This window comes from Zootoca vivipara, chromosome 5 (genome assembly GCF_965207765.1).
Source record: "Zootoca vivipara chromosome 5, rZooViv2.hap1.1, whole genome shotgun sequence".
Lineage (NCBI taxonomy): Eukaryota > Metazoa > Chordata > Lepidosauria > Squamata > Lacertidae > Zootoca > Zootoca vivipara.
Genome location: NC_142588.1, coordinates 5,831,514 through 5,853,362, shown reverse-complemented (window position 1 = coordinate 5,853,362; position 21,849 = coordinate 5,831,514). Strand labels below are relative to the sequence as shown.

The 21,849-nt window shown below is 43.3% G+C and overlaps 1 protein-coding gene across 1 annotated transcript in view; it reads left to right on the top strand.

Moving 5' to 3' along the window:
• SEMA3A (semaphorin 3A) overlaps positions 1–21,849 on the top strand; it is a 196,935-nt gene that overhangs the window by 47,696 nt on the left and 127,390 nt on the right. The window contains exon 2 of the mRNA XM_035137741.3: positions 19,340–19,497. Coding sequence (XP_034993632.1) covers positions 19,340–19,497 — 158 coding nt within the window. The remainder of the gene's footprint in view (positions 1–19,339; positions 19,498–21,849) is intronic.

Here is a 21,849-nt window from a genome sequence, read left to right as displayed (position 1 = left end):
GCTTTTTCTGAATGGTGTTTTTGTTTCGTGCCATTCAGTTCTTTACATTGACTGCCGCAAAAGAATTAGGATGTGTATATCAAAAGTGGGTCACACTCCATACATTTAGGCATAGTCCAAAGGTTAAATGGGGGGTCTGGGTTGCCTGTGTCAAAATAATATTTACTAGTCCCCAAAACAGCTGGTAGCACTTAATCGGGAATTGGATAATAGAAATGTTCGTGTAATCAGGTGATCCAGAGGGAAATGATTTCATGCCGTGTATTTAATGAGGTTTCTCTTGTCTGTCACATTCAAGTTATTCCTGAGCCTTGCTCTGAATGATAAAGGCAAGCAGCAATATAAGTGTGCCTGTGATTGTTACACCAAGGGAATATAACCCCACTGTCAATATTTGCGCAAAGCTAAGAAAATATTTTATATTGTTGAACACCTTTTTGCTTCTTCTCGTGGTGCTTTGATGGGACCCAGGCAATGTTTCATATTCAACTTACCTCCAGTAAGTGAAGTCTTGTTTTACGTCGTCCACTTCCTCAAGTAATAGAAAGCTCCAAGGAAAATGATGTTAGAAGTTCCATGTAAGGCGAAAATATCGGATGCTTTTGCTTGTTGTCGAATGGGCAGGTTGAGTAGATGGCAAGCGAGTAGGCAGGCAATACAGTATACTTGTTCCAAAGCAACATTCGTGTCACAGAACCTGCTCCTGCCACTGAGTAATCTTCTGCAGCCATTGTGGAAATGCAAGACTATAAAGAGTATTCAATAAAGGAACGTAGGATGAGATTTCTGTGTTTGAGGCCATCAAAGGCCTTTAAATCAGGACTCCACTGGTCATTGATAAAGACTAGGCCATCTACAAACAGATAGAGATATGGGTGGTGAACATTTGCAGATGGCATATCTACCATAGTATGCAACGTGGTCCTCTTTTTTGTAAGAGACACTGTTCATTGAAATAGCTTGTGGAGACACCTGTAGATTGCACTCCTGCACATACTTATGTGAGAATAAGCTTCACTGAACTTTACTTTTGAGTAAACATGCACTGGCTTGCACTGTTAGTGACTAAATGCTCATGGTGTAGATGAAAGCATAAGAATTGCATTTGAAAGTATTAAAATTGTATTAAATGGGAAACTCCGTAAGATAATCATCCTCTGTGTAAAATATTGTATTTACCTAAAAGCACATTAGTTACAGTGTGTCTCTTTGACATATCATCCTATTCTTGGGTATCATTGCAACTCTAGATGGTTCCAGAGCTCTATTCATGCGACTTTTGAATAGAGGTTATGGTGACAAGGTAATTGGAACTGTCTGTCGGTTTTCATTCCCACAAAATTATGCGGAGCTATTTCATCCTGCTGTTCTGTGCACTGTTCCAGTAATAAAAGCATGTCTCATGAATTGCCCTTTCATAAGTACATTAAATATGCTTTTCTTTAACTTGTAAGGCTAGCCATTTTTGTTGAAATCTGTTGCTAGCAGATCTGTTCCATTAGAACTAATGAGACTCACAAGTGAATATATTTTGTGAGCAGAGAAATCAAGGCTGCAAAACGTATCTGATATCTGAAATTAATCCAGTGATGACAACAATGAAAAGTGAAGCAGAAATATGAAAGCAACAAGGGTTCAGGTCATGATAGCTTCATGTACGAGTTTGTAATATCCCCTTGATGCCACACAACCTTGATGGTTGCGTGTGAAGACCCCCCAACCCCCAAAAAGACACAATAGACACAGAATTTAGTTTAAGGTTTTTGGCATTAATTTTGGCCATAACTTTATTGATTCCAGCTACCTGAAGGAGCGTCTCCACCCCATCGTTAAAATGCAAAATTAGAATAATAGATTTGAACCAATAAACCTGATTGTAGTATTTTTGCACTGCTCATGAATTATTTCTCCTTTTAGTTCTTCTGGTCAATTCCTTAAGTGCTCCATCTGTTATTTCCACACACTTGCAGACTGCTCTGCATCAAAATATTTCTTTTGCATTAAATTAAATCAGACTTGTTTTTACAGTGTCACTAAATCATGCAAAGAACGGCAAAATCGTCATTATTGTTGTTAACAAGACTGCTAGTGTTCATTGAGCATGTGTGTGTGTGCGCACACACACACACACACACAGAGAGAGAGAGAGAGAGAGAGAGAATACATAAAGAGTGTTTAAAAACTTTTTTTGCTAATATAAAAAATAGGCTCCTTTAGTAGGAGGGTTGTTGCACCTAGCTGATCTCTCTGGAGAACTGATCCAAGTACCAGAATATACACTGACTGAAATAAAATGAGTTTAAATATAATTTCCTCCCTTGTTAGTAGCAGTGGCTATGTGACTACAGTATTTTTGTAATGTAAACATCCTACTCACAGTAATCCAATAAGGACCCGAAGGTAGCGTCTGTTTATTTGAAGAAGCAGCTCCTCGTGACCATGAAGCAGTTTTAGTGCAAATGCTAAGACCAGTTGTGTAATTTGGAACAGTAGCAGATGCTCTTGTGGAAGCAGAGGTGGGATTTAACACATATAATATGTAAGGTTTTAATGAGATTCTGTGTGATGTTTAGGTTTTTGTTTAAAGCACTACAGACCTAGCCAAGGGTTTGTGAATCCATGGGCTGAAAAAAAAGTGGACAAGAGTTAAACTAAAATATTGTGTAGGTGAAGGATTGCATTTTACTTACTCATGGTCATTAGCAAATTATCCAAAGCATAGCAATACTGTGGATGGGTTAGTCACAGTTCTGAAGAATTTAAAATCTGGGTTGAAAGGTTTCCAGGTCCCCATTCTGAAGTCTTCCTTGATGCCCACACTTTCTGAAAACTCCATGATATCCTCAGCTGGGCTTTCCTTATCCACAGGAAGTCTAGGAAGTAGTCTGCCATGTTTCTGAGATCCGTTCATTGTTGTTTTTATGTGTAGTTATTCTTTTACTTATGAAGAAATGACTTTTTTTTAAGTAACAAGAAGGACTTCTGAAAAATCAGTGAACAGCCATTTGATTCTCAGCCGTTTCCGACTTTTGGGTGCTTCAGTGAAATCCCAGGAAGATGTCACCCGGTAACTCCTCCTATGGGACTTTTTTTTCCAATCAGGAAGTGCGGACAGCCAGTGAGGCTGCTGAGCGCCGGATAAATGTTTTAATGCAAAGAAAAACAGACACACTGCCCTTGTCTACTTTGCAACAATAATGTTAGATCAACTCTGTATGCATTGAAATACTAAAGTGCCCTGAGGATGAAAAACAGAAGCCCCTTTCATGGGAGAAGAAAACTTTCCAAAAGCTGAAGGGCAGCATTTACATTTATATTTTCTATAGCTGAAGAATAGTGTGTGTGTGTGTTTGTGTGTGTTTGTGTGTGTGTGTGTGTTTCTGGTGAGTTGCCCATAAAATGCTGAGTTTAAAATACAGTAATAACATATCCAAGGGGGTGAGCTGTGAAGTGTGGAGTGTGGAGTGTTCCTGTTTGCCACTAAGGTGGAAGCCGAGCTTTTACTCCTTTCAAAATCCACCCTTCGTTTGGTGCATATCAGCATTTCCATTCACAACATATTGTGAGTCAAGCTGAAGTAGGGGTTGTTAAATCACCAAAACCTTTGCTAGAATCAATAGCGCCTTCTTTCAGAAATTTGGCCAGTGGGGGCAGGTCATTGTTGAAGGGTCGCAAAAGTCCTTTTGTGTGATCTTTGATAGGCTAGGACAGGCTTCCTCAACCTTGGCCCTCCAGATGTTTTTGGCCTACACCTCCCATGATCCCTAGTTAGCAGGACCAGTAGTCAGGGATGATGGGAATTGTAGTCTCAAAACATCTGGAGGGCCGAGGTTGAGGAAGCCTGGGCTCGGACTTTGAGGTGACTTGTGCAAGAACATCGCTGTCATGCTTAAAGGACATCACTTGCTCATAGTGCTCTCAGCAAAAAGTCAAAAATGAATGGCCACGTGCCTTTGTTTTTTGATTATACTCTGCATGTGAGTGGCTTGGATTTCAACATTACCTGTTGTTCAAGGAAATTCTCTCTAGAATTTCATGCAGCACCAGGGTAGAAGCCCATCAGGCAACTGGAAACATCAGGGTTGATGTCCTGGGGAAAGGTATGGATGTGTTTTGTATCTCCCCCCCCCCCGCCCCCTTTTAAAGCAAGGATATCAGTGTAGATATCTAGTTGCATGGTGTTTGCTTTCTGCAGTGCCGGATTTACGTATAAACTAAACAAGATATAGCTTAGGGCCCCACTCTCTTGCCCCCCCCCAAAAAAAAGGTAAAGGAAAAGAAATGGATGTACATTTCCGTTGTATTTCAGTTCAACAATTACTTTGATAAAATACATATTTTGTTATGTGCAAATGGCTTTAGATATCTATTAGATCCATAAATTTTGTTGTCGTTTAGTCGTGTCCGACTCTTCGTGACCCCATGGACCATAGCACGCCAGGCACTCCTGTCTTCCACTGCCTCCCGCAGTTTGGTCAAACTCATGTTTGTAGCTTCGAGAACACTGTCCAACCATCTCGTCCTCTGTCGCCCCCTTCTCCTTGTGCCCTCCATCTTTCTCAACATCAAGGTCTTTTCCAAGGATTCTTCTCTTCTCATGAGGTGGCCAAAGTATTGGAGCCTCAGCTTCACGATCTGTCCTTCCAGTGAGCAGATCCATAAATTACCATATAACGCAGTGTTTCTCAACCAGTGTGCCTCCAGATGTTTTGGGACTACAACTCCCATCATTCCTGACCACTGGTCTTGCTAGCTAGGGATGATGGGAGTTGTAGTCCCAAAACATCTGGAGGCACACTGTTTGAGAAACACTGATATAACATATCCATAAATTACCATATAACATATACCGGTATTCAACAGGGATGGGGTGGCGCTGTGGTGTAAACCACTGAGCCTCTTGGGCTTGCCGTGATGGGGTGAGGTCTCGTTGCTCGGTCCCAGCTCCTGCCAACCTAGCAGTTTGAAAGCACGTCAAAGTGCAAATAGATAAATAGGTACCACTCCAGTGGGAAGGTAATCGGTGTTTCCGTGCACTGCTTTGGTTTCACCAGAAGCGGCTTAGTCATGCTGGCCACATTACCCAGAAAAACTGTCTGCGGACAAACGTCGGCTCCCTTGGCCAGTAAAGCGAGATGAGCGTCACAACCCCAGAGTCGTTCGCGACTGGACTTAACGGTCAGGGGTCCTTTACCTTTACCTTTATATATTCAACACAAAAAACAGCAACAATTTGTTGTTGACAAAGGACAGTTGGACGTATAAAGGGCCCTGTTACCTTCAGTAGCTTAGGGCCTCATCAAACCTAAATCCGGCCCTGGCTTTCTGTAGCATCTTTTTGAGTTACAATCTGTAGTGAACAGCTTTTTGTGACCAAGTGAATACCTTCAGTTGTCCAGGAAAAGCCAAGGGAGCATTGGCATTTGCGTGATTCCCATCTCCCGTGCTCTTGTCCCAGTTGTGTGCAATTGTGCAGGCCTGAGTTGCTGGTGTGCTCATGTTGTCTGGATATGGCTGGGTGCAAGTGGCATATGCCTTATTCCAAGCAGCCGCGTGGGTATTATTATTATACAGCCGTGTGCCTTATTCCAAGCAGCCTAAATGGGTAAACGCTACTTTTGTGTATCAGCATGCCTGCTTTCAGAGCAGTAACCACAAATTTCCTATTAAATTCTTTGGGTGGATGCACTATCCAGACCAGGGCCGGCTCTAGGTAGACCCCCGGTGGCGCAGGGCACCACGGCGCCGGTCCACCAGGAGGGCGCCACGCGCTGCGCCTGCCCGGTCCGCCGGTTCGACAACCGCGCTGTGCCCGCTGCGGCGCCGCGCAGCAGCGCCTGTGGCAGCCGTGCTGCGCCTGCCCGCCCGGCCACCACGCTGGGAAACAGGGTGGGGGGCGCCGGAGGGATCCATTGCTCCACGGCGCCAGGGGCGCTTAAGACAGCCCTGATCCAGACTATGCTCCCAAGCTCTCTTTTTTAAAAGGCAAGCTGGCAGGAAACTCTGTAGAGTAAGAAGTGTGCTTCGCCAGCGCTTGTGAGCCCTATGGGCCTTGTCTAGACCTCGGTGAGATCGATATTCTGAGGGAGACGGCCACCGAAATTTCAATTGAAACTTTTGGAATAGGCATATATCCATGCCACATTCTGTTACTGAGCTGCCCTTTTCATGCCTTTGTCAATTGCTTTAATGCCTTGTTGATGGCTGTGACCAGTACACTGAGCTGGCTGCGGTCTGAGTTTCTGTTCTCTTTTCTGCCATTTTTCCCCCCACTACTACCAAATGGATTTTATCTGGAAGCAAATAACACATAAATGAGGTCTAAACTGGCACTGTGTTTCTCTCTCTAGTTCTGGAAGTGGCTTTTACAGTGTGTGAATGTGCAAATATAATGCAGCTATTAACAGATGGGGCAATGTTAATAAAATGGAAGAAACTGTCCTGACTGCAACCCAAATCTTCTGAGTCCTTCTTAATCCAAGGCTGGCTCCATGTGAGAAGGAAACATTTCAATGTCATGACCTGCATTTTGCTGGAGTGTTTGGCATTTGCTACAAGGGTGTGTTTTCAATGTATCTGGTGTAAAAGTATCCTATTTTCTAGTCTTCAGTTATGTACAGATACATTCTTATCTTTTCATCTACCATGAAAGAACCTTAATGATTTGGAGACCGCCTGCCAGGGAGTTAGACAGGAGTCGTATAATTGAAGGAGGGCGTGAGGATTACTTCTAAAATATTTTTTAAAGCCCTGTACCAATCTATATTTTAAAAGGATTGTTTAAACATGTACAAATAGAGAATGTTAGATTTGTCCAGGAAGTAACTACACTGTATTGTAGTCTTACCTTTCACAAAATATTAGTAAAAGAGAATTGCAGAAAAATATTTTATTTGGTATCTGGGAAATTCTTCCAGGGAGCCATTTAATCCCCAAGTATTTCTTTGGTATTACAGGAAAACACTGACTCACTCTTGATTTTCAGTTCTTCTTGCATATGTAATCCATCTGTATTTGGGATTTATGTTTGCATGGAGCGTCAACAGGAATTATGTGCCAATGAGTTCGGTTAAGAAATACACAGAAGGGGGAGGAATCTTGCCACAGTGATGCCTTTGTCTACACAGGTTTAACATCTACACTCTCATTCAAAATATATATGTGGGTATGTGGAACTCCCCGCTAACTGCTTGTAAATATTACAATGGAATGAATGAATGAATACATAAAACTTTCACCCATCCATATTTTGCTCACACCATTTTGCTTTACAGCATTTGTTGTTTTTGTTTTTTAAAGCCACAATTTTGAAAATAAAAGACTGGGTCATAGATGCCTGGTTAGGCAGGTCATAAATCAATGTAGATGGGCAGTTTTGGGGGCGGGGCAGAATTATGCTGAAAAACTAAATGTATTTTTAAAGAGTTTCGCAGAAACCACGCACACACATTTTCAGCACAGCTATGAAGACTAGAAGCTAGGAGATGCTCAGACTTTCATAAATATTGGATATTGTATTACCATATGCTGTGTGATAAAAGTGATGCAAGTTTTAGACAAATAAATGAAATTAATGATTGAATAATAGGAATAATATTATGGATCATTGATGGCAGTCCTCAGGCCTCTGAACATAATAAGATTGATAAATATCCATGGATATAGTTGCTAAGCAAAGCCTAGATTTCTTGGTGAAGTAATACTTAAGGTTCTGACAGGACAGCAAGAAATTGGATGTATACTTTAAAAATTCCAACTACTGTAAAAGAAGCTGGTTGGTTAGACATCAATTCCCAGTGCATTCTTGTAGAAGTGATCATAGCATTGACCAAAGTCTAATATTAAGTAATGCCTTTGTACTTTACTTCATTGAGATTTGGTTCACTGATTTATTTATGTTTTAAGATTTTTCATTTTTGTAAAGAAATTTCCAAAGGTTGCTTTTCCACCAGTGGGAGATTTGAATTTGAACTCTGTTGGAAGGGGCAAGAGGCAATTATCCCAGCAGGCGGAAATTTTTGGCTGAGTTTCAAAAAATGTTATCCCTTCAGTCCTTTGGCTGTCTGATGGAAACATAGATTAAATGAATGACCATTTAGAACCAGAACATTGCAGTGCCTATGGAAATACCTTTTTTTTCCCAAGGCAGCAGTGGTAAGTGGAGAAGACTGACTTCCCATTTATGACTTCATCAAATGGAGCAACTGGCCAGTAGGAAACCATTCAAGGTTTGCATCATGTGGTATGTAGATGGATTGAAGTAAGCAGTGTTCAAAACTCCCATTGTTCTAGGCACATTTTGTGACAGGGAATTTCATTAGGGCAAGCAGTTTTCTGAGTTTTGGGCACAGTACCATGCCTAAGATTTCAGATTAAAACTGCAGAGTGGAAGGAAAGGAGGACCTTTTTCTGCCTCCCCACTTCCAGCTACGGGTACTCTCTGAAGACAGGAGAAGATACCCTCTTAAGAATATTAGGGGGGTGGGCTGGGGAAGGACCAGACCATGTGAAAAATGAACATAAGATTTCAACTGCAGTTCATTCATTTTCAGCTTCGTATTCTTGTTATTAAAAAAGTGCACCTAGCCATTCCATTGTTGCACCCATTACTTATGTTTCATTCAATGCTTCATCAGCCAATCTTGATCAATTCTTCATCGGCCAGACTTGTAAGAATTAATACGAGAAGGATGCAGTTCAAATTCTTAACAAGCCATTCTTACATGTAAGCAAATACAAACACTGTAGAAAATATGCTCTGGATCAGTGCTCATATGATACTGTAGTACCACTGACATTGAACGAAACAGATTGGTTATCCGGAAACTCTGTTCCGGCGATATTTGGTGACAGATTATGTATTTGTGTGTTGAGGTCCCTAAGCCGCCATAGCTGCCAAGTTATCCCTTTTTTAAAGGGAAATTCCCTTATGCTGAATAGGCTTCCTCGTGAGAAAAGGGAAAACTTGGCAGCTATGTAAGCCGCCCTCAAATAAAACACAATTCACACAGAATTTTTGTTTAAGGTTTTTGGCATAGTTTTTTGGCCACAACTTTATTGATTACAGAATGTGAGTGGTTTCTTAGGCATTAGTCTGGGACTATCTGTTCCCACCTAGGGGTAGGAACAGAACTGACACCCACAACCCTGCGAAAGTCAGTAAGGGAAAACATTTTGGGGAGAGAATAGAGCTGGGTGCCAGGCCCTCACCAGGCCAAATGCATGGCCCTAGCCCCTTGACAGGGATTCGGACAAGAGCATGGCAAGCCCCTGGATTCATTTAATGGAATACCCTTGCAGCGGCAGCATTGGAGGGGCAGGCACAGCCAGCCATACCCCCTCCACCAACCAAATTTAACCAATTCCTAACCACAACCTTACAAGTTGTGACGATTTTGCTACGCAGTAGGCAAAAAACCAAATGGCACCGGCCAATCAGTCAAATGGAAAAATTCCTACCAGGCCCCTGCCCCAAAGCAGACGACCCCATGACAGGCATAGCAAGGTCAACGTGAACAGCCCTAAATATACCGTAGGGAGGGTGGGAGGGTGATCCTATGTGTGCAGCGAAAAGAGGCAGCTCAACGCTGCACACAGGGAATAAATAGCCCCTTGGCTGTCAATCATAAATTGCAACATCACATTCTCCCCAACAACCAAGAGGTGCCCAATAAGATTTGTGGCCGTCCAAACTAACCCACCCAGCAACAGAGGGATGTTTGTCCCCAATGAAACACGTGCTCTCCATGAAGGAGAACACGCTATATCGAACTTTTGAATTATTCTCCCGCAACTGGTGAAGAAGATTTAGAACTTTGGTTGTAATTTCTGATCCTTTGTATTAGTCTATAAATAGTGTTTAGTGCCATTGTTATTGGCCATCCTGTTGTGTTATATTGTTCAGCTTGTCTATATTGCAACACAGAGGTTTGTTTATGGATTACCATTAAGAAAGTAGAGCACAGAAGGCTAACCCAAGTGCATGGGAGTCTGTAAAGTGTTGCAGTCCAACAACAGAGGAATCATGCCAGTAGGTCTGTCAGATGTTTTGTCCATCAGACATGCATGTGAGAATGCGCCTGTAGCCTGATGAATGCTGATCACAAACAGGCTTAAAAAGAAAAGCAAAAGCTGGTTTCAGCCAAAGCCTCTTTAAAAGCCATGATGTGCAAAACACAGGAAGTCTGTGGTTAAACAGTATGTGGAGGAAAACCTCCCCAAGCCCACAAGCTATTACATTAACTGTCTTTCATCCCTGATTCCAGTTTGCATCCTGTCACAGAATTGGTTTTCCTTGATGGCCGATGTTCCAGCCTTGTCTTAACAGAGAACCGATCTGGGTCTCATTGCTTGAAACTTGGCATCTTCCTCAGTTCTGCATAGGTCTGTGACTCAAAGCAAAAAATCCCCGTTCTTTTGTGCAATTCAAGTCAAGTGTATTACCAGAGCAGAGCAGGCTGCTTGCAAAGCCCTCCTCTGGACTGAGCCCATGGTGTCGGTCTCTCCACTACTGATATTCATCCAAATTCTGCTGTAACTGAGAATATATAGAAGTTATCAGGAGACTTGGAAGATGTAAATTTCAGCTGGCCTTCAAGGTAATTTAAAATGACACTTTCTCAATGTGCTGGATATGTGATCAGAGAGCAGAATAGGGATAGATGAACCAGACTCCAACCTAGGAAATGGCGCTGATAGGGAGGTCATGGAGTGGGGGCCAAGTCACAGCCTTGCACTCCTGGGAGAGAACCTGGACATGGGCCATCTAGGCCAGCTGGTTTATTGAGGAGAGTGATTTACCTACAGACAAGATGAGTGGTGGCTGCTGTCATTGTATGGACTCCTCAGGGTTGCTGAGCACGTGTGTTTCATCCCAGTCCTCTCACATAAATATATGTATTCGAAGCAAATCATCACTTGCAAGACACATAGATTTCTGAGGTCAATAAGAAAAAAATCACCTCCAAAGTCATGAAAAGTCAAGCAACTGTTCAGCTGGGAGGGTCTGATTAAGATTCCAGAACGATTCCAACATATGTACTTCAGGGACATTGATTATCCTGCTCCGTGTTAGGAAGTACCTTTTTTTATATCATTTGCTCAGTGCTTCAGACGTCCCCATGGGGTTGGGCTACAGCTCCATTGGCCATTTGGAGGGCCACGTGTTCCCCATGTCTGACTTAAAACTCTTTAATGTGTTTGCTTCTTTAAAACAGAGAGCTTATTAAATGTATGCCTTACTTTGACTTCAGGGACCAGAATTGCTCATGCTTGGTAGCTCAGTATATACAGGCCAAGACATGTGGAGTCGCTGCAGAGCTGTTAAGAAACAACAGTGAGGTTGTACCAGTGGTGGGCCTTGGCGTCTCATATTTCAGGGTGCCCTGTGCAATGCCCAAGCCCCCCCCCCGCACCTCTCACCTTCTATTGGACATAACAGTGGTTATGCTTCGGCACTCCAGAAGCTCCGTCCCCGCTGTGATCGCACTAGTTGAGCATCCCTTGAGCCACCTCTGGGTTGCACAGTAGTTGAGACTTAACTGGGTCGGTAGACTAGAAATGGTTTGAGCATTTTGCTGTACTTAAAACACACTCTTGAAAGTGTGCCTGCTTTTCCTTGCTCACTGATCCACTTTCCTGTACCCTCTGTGTCTTGTCGATCTTTTGGCTGTGTGTCATACTTAACAGCCCCTAGCCATTTTGGGCACTAAATAGATAAGTTTTTTGGATCCCTCGACAACATCATTTCTCAACATGCAAATCTGGCTGTGTGCCCTTTGCATCTATACTCAGTGTTGTAGAGGATCACATGAGCCACTGTGCTGTTTATTATTTCTACGCTCCCACCCACTTTGCCATCTGAATTCTACTCATCGGAATTCAGGGCCGATCCAAGGAGATTTGGTGCCTGAGGCATAAAATCCAAGGGCTCCTCCCCACCCTTATGAAAAACTTCTAATAATCCCCCAGACAGGTGGTTCTGCACCGCATTCCTCTGCTGCTTTAAACAACACATTAAAATTCAAATTGCATCATCTATACTCATAGTCCAAAACACTGTGTTTGTTTTCCAACTGATGTCATCATTTTGATAATGCCTACAGATTGTTCACCATCCCCAGTACATTTGCAACCTCTCTCTCTCTCTCTCTCTCTCTCTCTCTCTCTCTCTCTCTCTCTCTCTCTCTCTCTCTCTCTCTCTCCTCCATTGCTTGCACCTTCTGCTAGCCTGCTCTCTACTCTCCCTCCCATCCTCAGGCAGTTTCCATCAACATGGCCCCTCATCTACCCATAGTGCCTCACCTTATTTTGCTCACATGAAGGCAGATCAAATGGAAGGATGGGCATTGTTACATTCAGCACAAAGTGCTTCAGGTTGATAACGAACCATTTTGCAGAGATGAGCGGTGCAGGTCTAAGACTAGAGCAAGTCCCTTGTTCTGAGGTTCAAACTAGATGTAATGGTGGCAGCCGTGTTTGTTCATGCTTCTGCCCTTGAGTATAAAGTGGAAATGGGTACCAAATGTTGCTCCAGCCTTCACCTTGCCCACTGCCCCACATGCTGGCAAACTGGGATAGAGGTGCCTGAAGAGGAGGATTCAGCTCTCCTCACTTGTGCATCCCATTTGATGCACAGATTTGCACTAGATGCAAATCTTGTTCCCTTTGGGCTGATTTATCCATGGTCCAAGCACACACAGCTGCCACCAGTATGTCTAGTTAGGTCCTCCGTGTAAAATGTATTCAAGGCTAGGTTAAAATCCTAGTCCTTAGGACATTTAATCTGGCATTGTAAATAAGGTTGCCGGGTGTCCACTATTTGAGCGGACAGTCCGCTTTTCTCACATTATGTTCACTATTTTTCCCCCACAAAATAGTGGACATATTTTTTTATTCAAAAGTTTTATGATGAAATGGTACGTAATCTAAAGCTGTACAGTCTAAGAGAATAAGGATAGGAGAATCGTGTTTGGTCTTTTTTTCATGAGTAAGAATGAGACAAAGATCGAATATCCATTGAACTTGATTCTCCAAAAAAAATATTAATCATACTCAATTGTTTCACAAGACATTTAAAAAATGGGGGGGGGGAGGCACCTCTTGCCGGAGTTCTGCCCTGCCTGTTCCTGACTCGCGGGGAGAACAAAAAGGAGAGGCGCAAAAGAAAAAGACGCCTCTTCAGGAGCAGCAGCAAATAAGAAAATATATAATTTAATTTAATTTAACCCCCCCCCCACGCGTGCTTGTTCGCTATTTTTTGGAAGCAGACCTGGCGACCCTAATTGTAAACAGTCGTAGTTGAGAGGAGAACATAAGCCAAAATATTCAGGATCCGTTCAGGTCAGAATGGACTTGACTTGTTTCAATAGATTCTTGGGTACGTGCTACTCTCCCCTCCTGAAACAGTGACACTATTCTAATCAGTGGAAGTTCACAATGACCTAACAACATTTGTGGATCTCTCGGATATGCCTGAAAACCTTGTGCTGTTCAAATCAGTGTATCATACGGCCAATTCTGCTTCCCCTCTCTCCCGTTGCTGCTATATTTATATGTGCATGCTCCGTGCCCTCCAAACACACGCTTCTGAATTATTTATTGCATATAGATTGGCATGAGAAATGACTGAGCAGAGACTGAAATGGGAACTTCTGATTTAGCCTATGGCAAGTTGAATTTTAAAAGCAGCCATTGACTTCATAATAGAAGCAGAACAAGTATTTTGAAGAAAGAAAAATCACATTCAGTGTAGATGTAGATTGGCTGTTTCACGTTGTGCCTGTGTGTTATAAATGTTCTGCATTGTCCTATGTGTGTGTACAGAATTAGAATTGGGAGAATTAAAGGGTGGCTCGCCCCCCCCCCCAATACGCTATTCCACACGGAGATTATCCTTCAAGATTGTACAGAAGTTTTAATCCCTGAACCTTCAGAAGGATCTAGAAAATGTGTTCGTCTTTGGAATTTCTAACCTACCATTTACAAGGCCAGCCTGTCCAGGAGGTTGAGGCCGTTGCCTCAGGGTGGCAGATCCAGACTGTGTGACCTCCACCACATGCTGCCACACACATGGACGTGCCCTGCCCACTGCCACCTGTCTCCCGCGGCCCACCTGGCAGACAGAAGTGGGTGACTGGGTGCAGAAAGGAGAGAGGGAAGGAACAGCTCTCAGGATTTGAGCCACTTTCAAGATTTTAGCCTTCTCTAGAAGGACCCAGGTGGCGCTGTGGGCTAAACCACTGAGCCTAGGGCTTGCTGATCAGAAGGTCAGCGGTTCGAATCTCTGTGATGGGGTGAGCTCCCATTGCTCAGTCCCAGCTCCTGCCAACCTAGCAGTTCGAAAGCACGTCAAAATGCAAGTAGATAAATAGGAACCGCTACAGCGGGAAGGTAAACGGCGTTTCCATGTGCTGCTCTGGTTCGCCAGAAGTGGCTTTGTCACCCTGGCCACATGACCTGGAAGCTATACGCCGGCTCCCTCGGCCAATAATGCGAGATAAGCGCGCAACCCCAGAGTAGGTCACGACTGGATCTATTGGTCAGGGGTCCCTTTACCTTTAGAGAACACAAGGCAGAATAATGTGTGGAACCTCCAACATCATCTCCACATCCAAGTTTCCTACTTTGGGATAGAAAAGTTGAAGGGTTGTTTTTTTAAAGGGTTGTTCAGGCTTTCACCCATCTAAGCACCACCAGGACTAGACTGGCTTAGCTTCAGAAAAGGGGTGGCCTCAGTTGGATTCAGGCCATATGGCTTCATGTGCCTTGAAATTAAAGACACCTCTCTCTCTATCTCTCTTTCTTTCTCTCTCTTGTAAAGTACCATGTGCATAGCTGGTATAGTTGTAGTGACAGTAATCCATGATGATGATGATGATGATATTACCCTGTTTCTCATATTTTAAGACATACCCATAAAATAAGCCATAGCAGGATTTTTAAGCATTCAAGGAATATAAGCCATACCCCGAAAATAAGACATAGTGATAGGCGCCGCAGCAATGCCGGCCGCGGCAGGAGGAGGAGGAAAAAAATAAGACATCCCTTGAAAATAAGCCATAGTGTGTTTTTTTGAGGAAAAAATAAATATAAAACGTGTCTTATAATATGAGAAACACGGTATATTATATAACAATATAGTAAATACAATAATAATATAGCTCTCCTGCAATGAGCAGAACCAGGTCCATTGTGAAATTAAACACCATACTTAACTTCCTTAAGATTTTTTTCTTAAAGAAAACTTATTATGGTCATCTTACCAACATGCCCTGCTTCTATAGCAAGTTCAGGACCAGCTATTGCAGACTGGAGTATACAACAGTTGTTATTATTATTATTATTATTATTATTATTATTATTATTATTATTATTAATACCCCTCCATCCCTGGCCAAAGCCGGGCTTAGAGCGGCTAACATCAAATGTATAACACAGGCGTCGGCAACGTTTTCTGGCCATGGGCTGGATCATTCCCACTGACAGGTGCAGAAGTGATTTCCGGTGCTGCGCTGCCCATTTTTGGAGCGCCGGAAATCGCTTCTGCGCATGCCCTGACATGTGCAGAAGCGATTTCTGGCGTCTGGGCATGCCCAGATGCTGTTTCTGGCATCTGCGCATGTGCAGGTGCCATTTTCAGCACCACTTGGCAAGTCGCTGCGCCACGCCACGCCAGTTTAGCACGGTGGGGCATGGGGACTTGCTTGGTGACCGAGTGGCTCATGGGCCGGATAAAGGGCCTTTGTGGGCCGCATCTGGCCCATGGGCCAGAGGTTGCCGATGCCTGGTATAACACATTAAAATCAGGCAATCAATTAAAACACATCCTAAAATCAGATCTGGATCAGAATAAGATCCAATCATATGTAGATTCCTTAACCATTTATAATAGTAAGAGGCAAAAGCTTCCAGTAACCATCCCCTGTGACATGACTAAGGTCTTATCTTGCAAGCATCCAAGAATGTTTTCACCTCTAAGATGTTGAAAGAGAAAGAGTGGAGGTGGAAGAACTAGACTTTACACCTCTGTTTCCCCTGCAGGGTCCCCTTCATACCTCTGAGCTAAGGAAATGGCCAGAGAAGTGGTCTAATTTACACCTACAGAAAGAAGATCTAATTGTCAGGTAAAATAGCATGCTAATGAAGTTAAGGTTCTGCAGGAAGGAAGGAAGGACCCACTGGATAAACTGTCAGTAAAACAAAAGCCTGGGAATTGAAGGAGGAAATATTTGAATGAGAAAGTATCAGAAGCAATTTAGTAAAATCCCCATTGTGATTGCGTAATGGTATTTCTTGACTGATCCTTTATCTAATACTGTACTAGAAGAAACATAACAATGAAGAAAAGTGCCAGAAGCACTTAGTGCAACTGGCACAGCCTGCCTGTTTAGGTCACAAGCAAATTTTAACTTATGCACCTAATATCTTTTGCTGTTTCTCTTGATCAACCACAGTAATATGTTTGGACCAAATCCAATTCTCATTTGGACCAAATCCAATTCTCATTTAAGACAAGAAGGAATTTAATTATGTTAATAAGTAGTGTGATTTGTGTACAGCTTACATTTTTGTCAAACTAGCACTGGAGAACAAAAACAGAAAGTTATCAGCAGAAAGCGATTTTATTCAAAGCAGACAAATCCCGAAACTCTTTAAATTACTGGACTTGTAAATATTGAGTTGCACCAATCTTTCTTGCAGCCCCCATTTCAGTAGATCTGACAATATCTGCAGCAGCAACTGGGATGGGGAGGAGAAGGGGGCTGGTATTCAGCTAGGTTTTACTCAGAGTAGACCTGTTGACATCAATGGCCATAACTTCATCATGTTCAATGAGTCTACGCTGAGTAAAACATAGCTGAATACCACCTTGAGCAGGCATCCCCAAACTTGGCCCTCCAGATGTTTTTGTCCTACAACTCCCACCATCCCTAGCTAAAAGAACCAGTGGTCAGGGTTGATGGGAATTGTAGTCTCAAAACATCTGGAGGTCCGAGGTTGAGGAAGCCTGACCTTGAGTGTTCAAACTTCCCTCCACCACATAACATTTCCTCGATGAAAAATACTAAACTGTGGGATGGGGCTTTAATCTTTATCAGCCTCTCTACCCCACCCCACCCCCCGGGAGGAAATTTCTGTTTTATTACCCTGTCGAGTTTGGTCCAAAGTCTCTAATTTTAATGCTCAGCTTATGAGTCTCCATTTTTAATTCCTTAGCCTCCTTTTCAGCGTTTTCTTTTCTCAACATGTCAAAAGCATGCAACATGGAGGAAAATGATATTCAAACTGTTCTTCCAGAAACAACCCTTGTCTAATTACAGCAAGTGCTGGAGTACAGTTACAGTCACTAGCAGAAATAATTGGGGAAAGCATGGAGGAAGCCCGTGAATGATTTTGTGAACAGGTGGGCAATGTTTGTACAAGTCATGTTCACAGCATGTCTCCATCCTTAAAACCAGATCCTAGAAGATCAACATTAAGTCCCGTGATTCTTTAAAGGCATTCATAATTCAGGGCTCTTGCCTGGTTTGGTTCTGTTATGAACTTAGCATTGTTTAAAAAGGTCATCTTCGTTTGTCCCCAGCCTTGTCTTATCGTTAGCATTTGAGTTTTCCCTTTGTATTGCTTGTGCCCTCGTGGTGCTAAAAAAATAAAATAAAACCAAGATTAGATAATACAATGCATTGAAACTAATTAATTTACGGAAGTGGACTGAACTTGATTGAATTTGCATCGATTGAAACTGTGGCATTGCTGCGCTCTTCAGTTGCCTTTCGTGGGTATTCTAGCAGGCATTGATTGAATAGCTATGTTTAAAAAATGTAAAAGGTGAAAGATGATCCAAACCCCATGGTGAGAAACATAAGAAGAGCTCTGCTGGATCAGGCCATCTAGAGGCCATCTAGACCAGCATCTCCTTCTCACAGGGGCCAAACAGATGCCTGTGAGATAGCAGCAGAGCCGTCCCACTGCGGAATCCCTGCAACTGGTTCTCAGAGGCGGGTTTAGGGTACTGCTAGCAGTGTGGCCAAGGGACCCAGGTGGCGCTGTGGTTAAACCACTGAGCCTAGGGCTTGCTGATCAGAAGGTCAGCGGTTCGAATCCCTGTGACGGGGTGAGCTCCCGTTGCTTGGTCCCAGCTCCTGCCAACCTAGCAGTTCGAAAGCACATGAAAATGCAAGTAGATAAATAGGAACCGCTACAGTGGGAAGGTAAACGGCATTTCCATGTGCTGCTCTGGTTTGCCAGAAGCGGCTTTGTCATGCTGGCCACATGACCTGGAAGATATACGCCGGCTCCCTCGGCCAATAATGCGAGATGAGCGCGCAACCCCAGAGTCGGTCACAACTGGACCTAATGGTCAGGGGTCCCTTTACCTTTTACCTAGCAGTGTGGCCACCCTGGGCATGCAGCCGAAGGCGCCTTCTCAAAGCCCAGTAAGTGCTTATCCAGCTTCAGGAAGGAGGCATGAAGGCTCTGACGGGGTCCTAGAGTTCTCTGGCCTCCTTCCCAAAGCCAATCAAGTGCTTACTGGACTTTAGAAAGGAGGTAGGAGGCCTCTAGGAGCCTTGCCCCTCCTCCCCAAAGTCTGGCTTAAGCCCGCGCCACAAGGGCTGGGTGAAATGTTGGCCTTCCACAGGATGGATTATTGCCAAGATCTATCCTTGCTGCCTCCAACAGCAGGGGTAGTGTGTTGGGCTGGGGGTATCTGAGTTGAAATCCCTTATCACACAAACTCTCCCTCTGCATTACTTGTGCGAATGGACAACACAGGTCAAATGCACACCATGTATTTAAAGCACATTACTTTCGCCCAAACATCCTGAGAACTGTACTTGGTTAAGGCTGCTGGGGACCAATCTCCTAAACTCTTTGGGGACCAAAGCATAGTTCTGGATTATTTGGAGGAAACCAAGTGCTTTAAATGGTGGTGGGAGGACTGTGGTTAATTTCTGTCTGCTTTGCTATTGAGAAACCCCATGTGGTTTGCAATATAACAAGAGAGGCTCTTTTAGGGTAGCACGACCGGTTCAGCTGCAGTGGGCACTGATGCCCCAGGGTCCGCTGCAACAATGATGTAGAATGGAGCGCAAGAGACTGGGTGTGTGTGTGTGTGTGTGTGTGTGTGTGGATATTTTAGCATCAGGTTTGCCACAGATAATAAGACAAGGTAGTCGAAAATGCAAGATGTAAAACAATGAGTTAAAAGCTAAAGCAGTATCAAGCATCACCGTTCCTTAGTAACATCAATATTCTGACAAAATAAAGATTGTTTAGATTAGAGACAAGGTCTTTGTTAATCAAATTAATTGAAAGTTTCTTGTCTTTCATCCTGCAGAAATGTATGAATCCAACAATATAATCACTTTCCATGGACTGATCAATAGTTCCAGTTACCACACATTCTTTTTGGATGAGGAGCGAAGTAAACTCTTCGTTGGAGCAAAGGATCACATATTTTCTTTCAACCTAGTCAACATCAAGGAATATCAAAAGGTACTTTTCAAGTTAGGTTTGATCTAGCTATATTACAGCCTTTCTCAACCTGGTACACTCCAGATGTGGTGGAACATGACTCTTTGCTGGCTGGGGTTGAGCTGCTGTATTCTAAAACATCTGAAGGGGCAGATTTCCTCTGGATATAACCTATAAATTTGTGGGTTAAACCACTGAGCCTAGGGCTTGCCAATCAGAAGGTCGGCGGTTCGAATCCCCATGATGGGGTGAGCTCCTGTTGATCGGTCCCAGCTCCTGCCAACCTAGCAGTTCGAAAGCACATCAAAGTGCAAGTAGATAAATAGGTACCGCTCCGGCGGGAAGGTAAACAGTGTTTCCGTGTGCTGCTCTGGTTCACCAGAAGAGGCTTTGTCATGCTGGCCACATGACCTGGAAGCTATACGCCAGCTCCCTCGGCCAATAACGCAAGATGAGCGCACAACCCCAGAGTCTGTCACGACTGGACCTAATGGTCAGGGGTCCCTTTACCTTTACCTTTACAGTCAGCTCCCACACACCAGCAATTAGGAATGGTGCACAAATCCTAGTCAGTATTTTTGAGGGTTTTTGACAGTGGAGGTGCCATAGAAATGATGTACATCAAATGCATGTGCAACTGTTCATCAAGCACTTCCTCTGAATGGGCAGCTTTTTAAAAAACAACAGCACACAATAGCCTGCTTAGTACTTTATGTGCTTATGAGGTATAACAGATGGAACATACCAGTTCCATTCCTGGAGATTTTGTGTGTGGCAAGGAAGTTGTTTTCAATTGTTGTGGCCCTCATTTGGAACCCCCAGAATGCAAAAATATTGTCAGTACCCCCCACTGGGTGGGTACAATGGGGCTTTCATTGTAGTATGTTTAAGAATGTGGCCCTATAGTGCAATCCGATATGCATGTCTATTCAGAAGCCTTAATATTAGGATTAGCTCAAGACAACTGCAGCCTGTTGACTTAAAACAGCTAATTTTTGAGCATCCTCTTCTAAATATTCCTTATTACACAAGACCAGGGTGATGAAAAGAGCAGATTACGTAAAGGGACCATGAGCCCTTGTTCCGTTTCTCCCTTCCTTGACACCGGGCACTTCCATGTAATGTGTTCCTTCTGTTAATAAACCATTATAGATGGGCCACTAATAGACGCATGATGGATGGGTAGAGAGCTCTTTTCTTATGATGGAAGACCTGGCTTTTACTTGAAGTTGCAGATTTAAATTGGAAGCTGATGCACGTTTCAGCAGTACACTTTGGTGCATATGTGCTCCCCCCCTAACATAAAAAATACATCAATCATTTAATATATTTTAATGAGCCCTTCAGCCTATGCTAAAATGCAGCTTAAATGCAGCAATTGTATGTCATTTCAGTCAAGAACTGAAATGTATGTGTTAGTGTGTGTGAGAGAGAGAGTTACAGAATCTATAAATGAACCTTATTACAATAGAAGTACAGTGGAACCTCGGTTTATGAACACCTCGGTTTATGAATTTTCGGTTTATGAACGCCGTGGACCCATCTGGAACGGATTAATTCACTTTCCATTACTTTTAATGGAAAAGTTCGCTTCAGTTTATGAACGCTTCAGTTTATGAACAGACTTCCGGAACCAATTACACCCATGTTTCAGTTTATGAACGCTTCAGTTTAAGTACTTCGCGGACCCGTCTGGAACGGATTATTCCACTTTCCATTACTTTCAATGGAAAAGTTCGCTTCAGTTTATGAACGGTTACTCCGCGGACCGTCTGGAACGGATTAATCCACTTTCCATTACTTTCAATGGGAAAGTTCGCTTCAGTTTATGAACGCTTCAGTTTATGAACAGACTTCCGGAACCAATTGTGTTCATAAACCGAGGTACCACTGTATAGTTTCAATGTTAGGGTGTTATTTCTGACTTGGTATTGGCCTTTGGCCTGTTTGCTTTCTTGAATGATGGCAATAAATACATCCGTCTTTTACTCTGAAGTAACTCTGGGCATTCATCTGTATTCTCTGAGGATCAAGATGAAGGCAAAGCTGGGAAACCATAGAGGAAACTGATTATTTATTTGGATGTCCTGTGGAATTCACACTGCAATGCAGAAAACATCTGGAATGATTAAAGAGAGAGCGCATGCTGCTATGGGAGGGGAGGAACCCTGTTCTTCTAAGTTGTGAGAACCGGTGGTAAATTCACACATGAGCTGTGAGCCACATCTCTTCGCATACGACTTGTAGTTCTTGATCATGAATAGATAAATTCACAAGAGCGTATGTCTACTGATGGACATAGATAGGATACCAGATGATGGGGACAAAGGACCTTCATCTTTGATTAGGGCTTTCTGTTTGCATCTAGCTGGC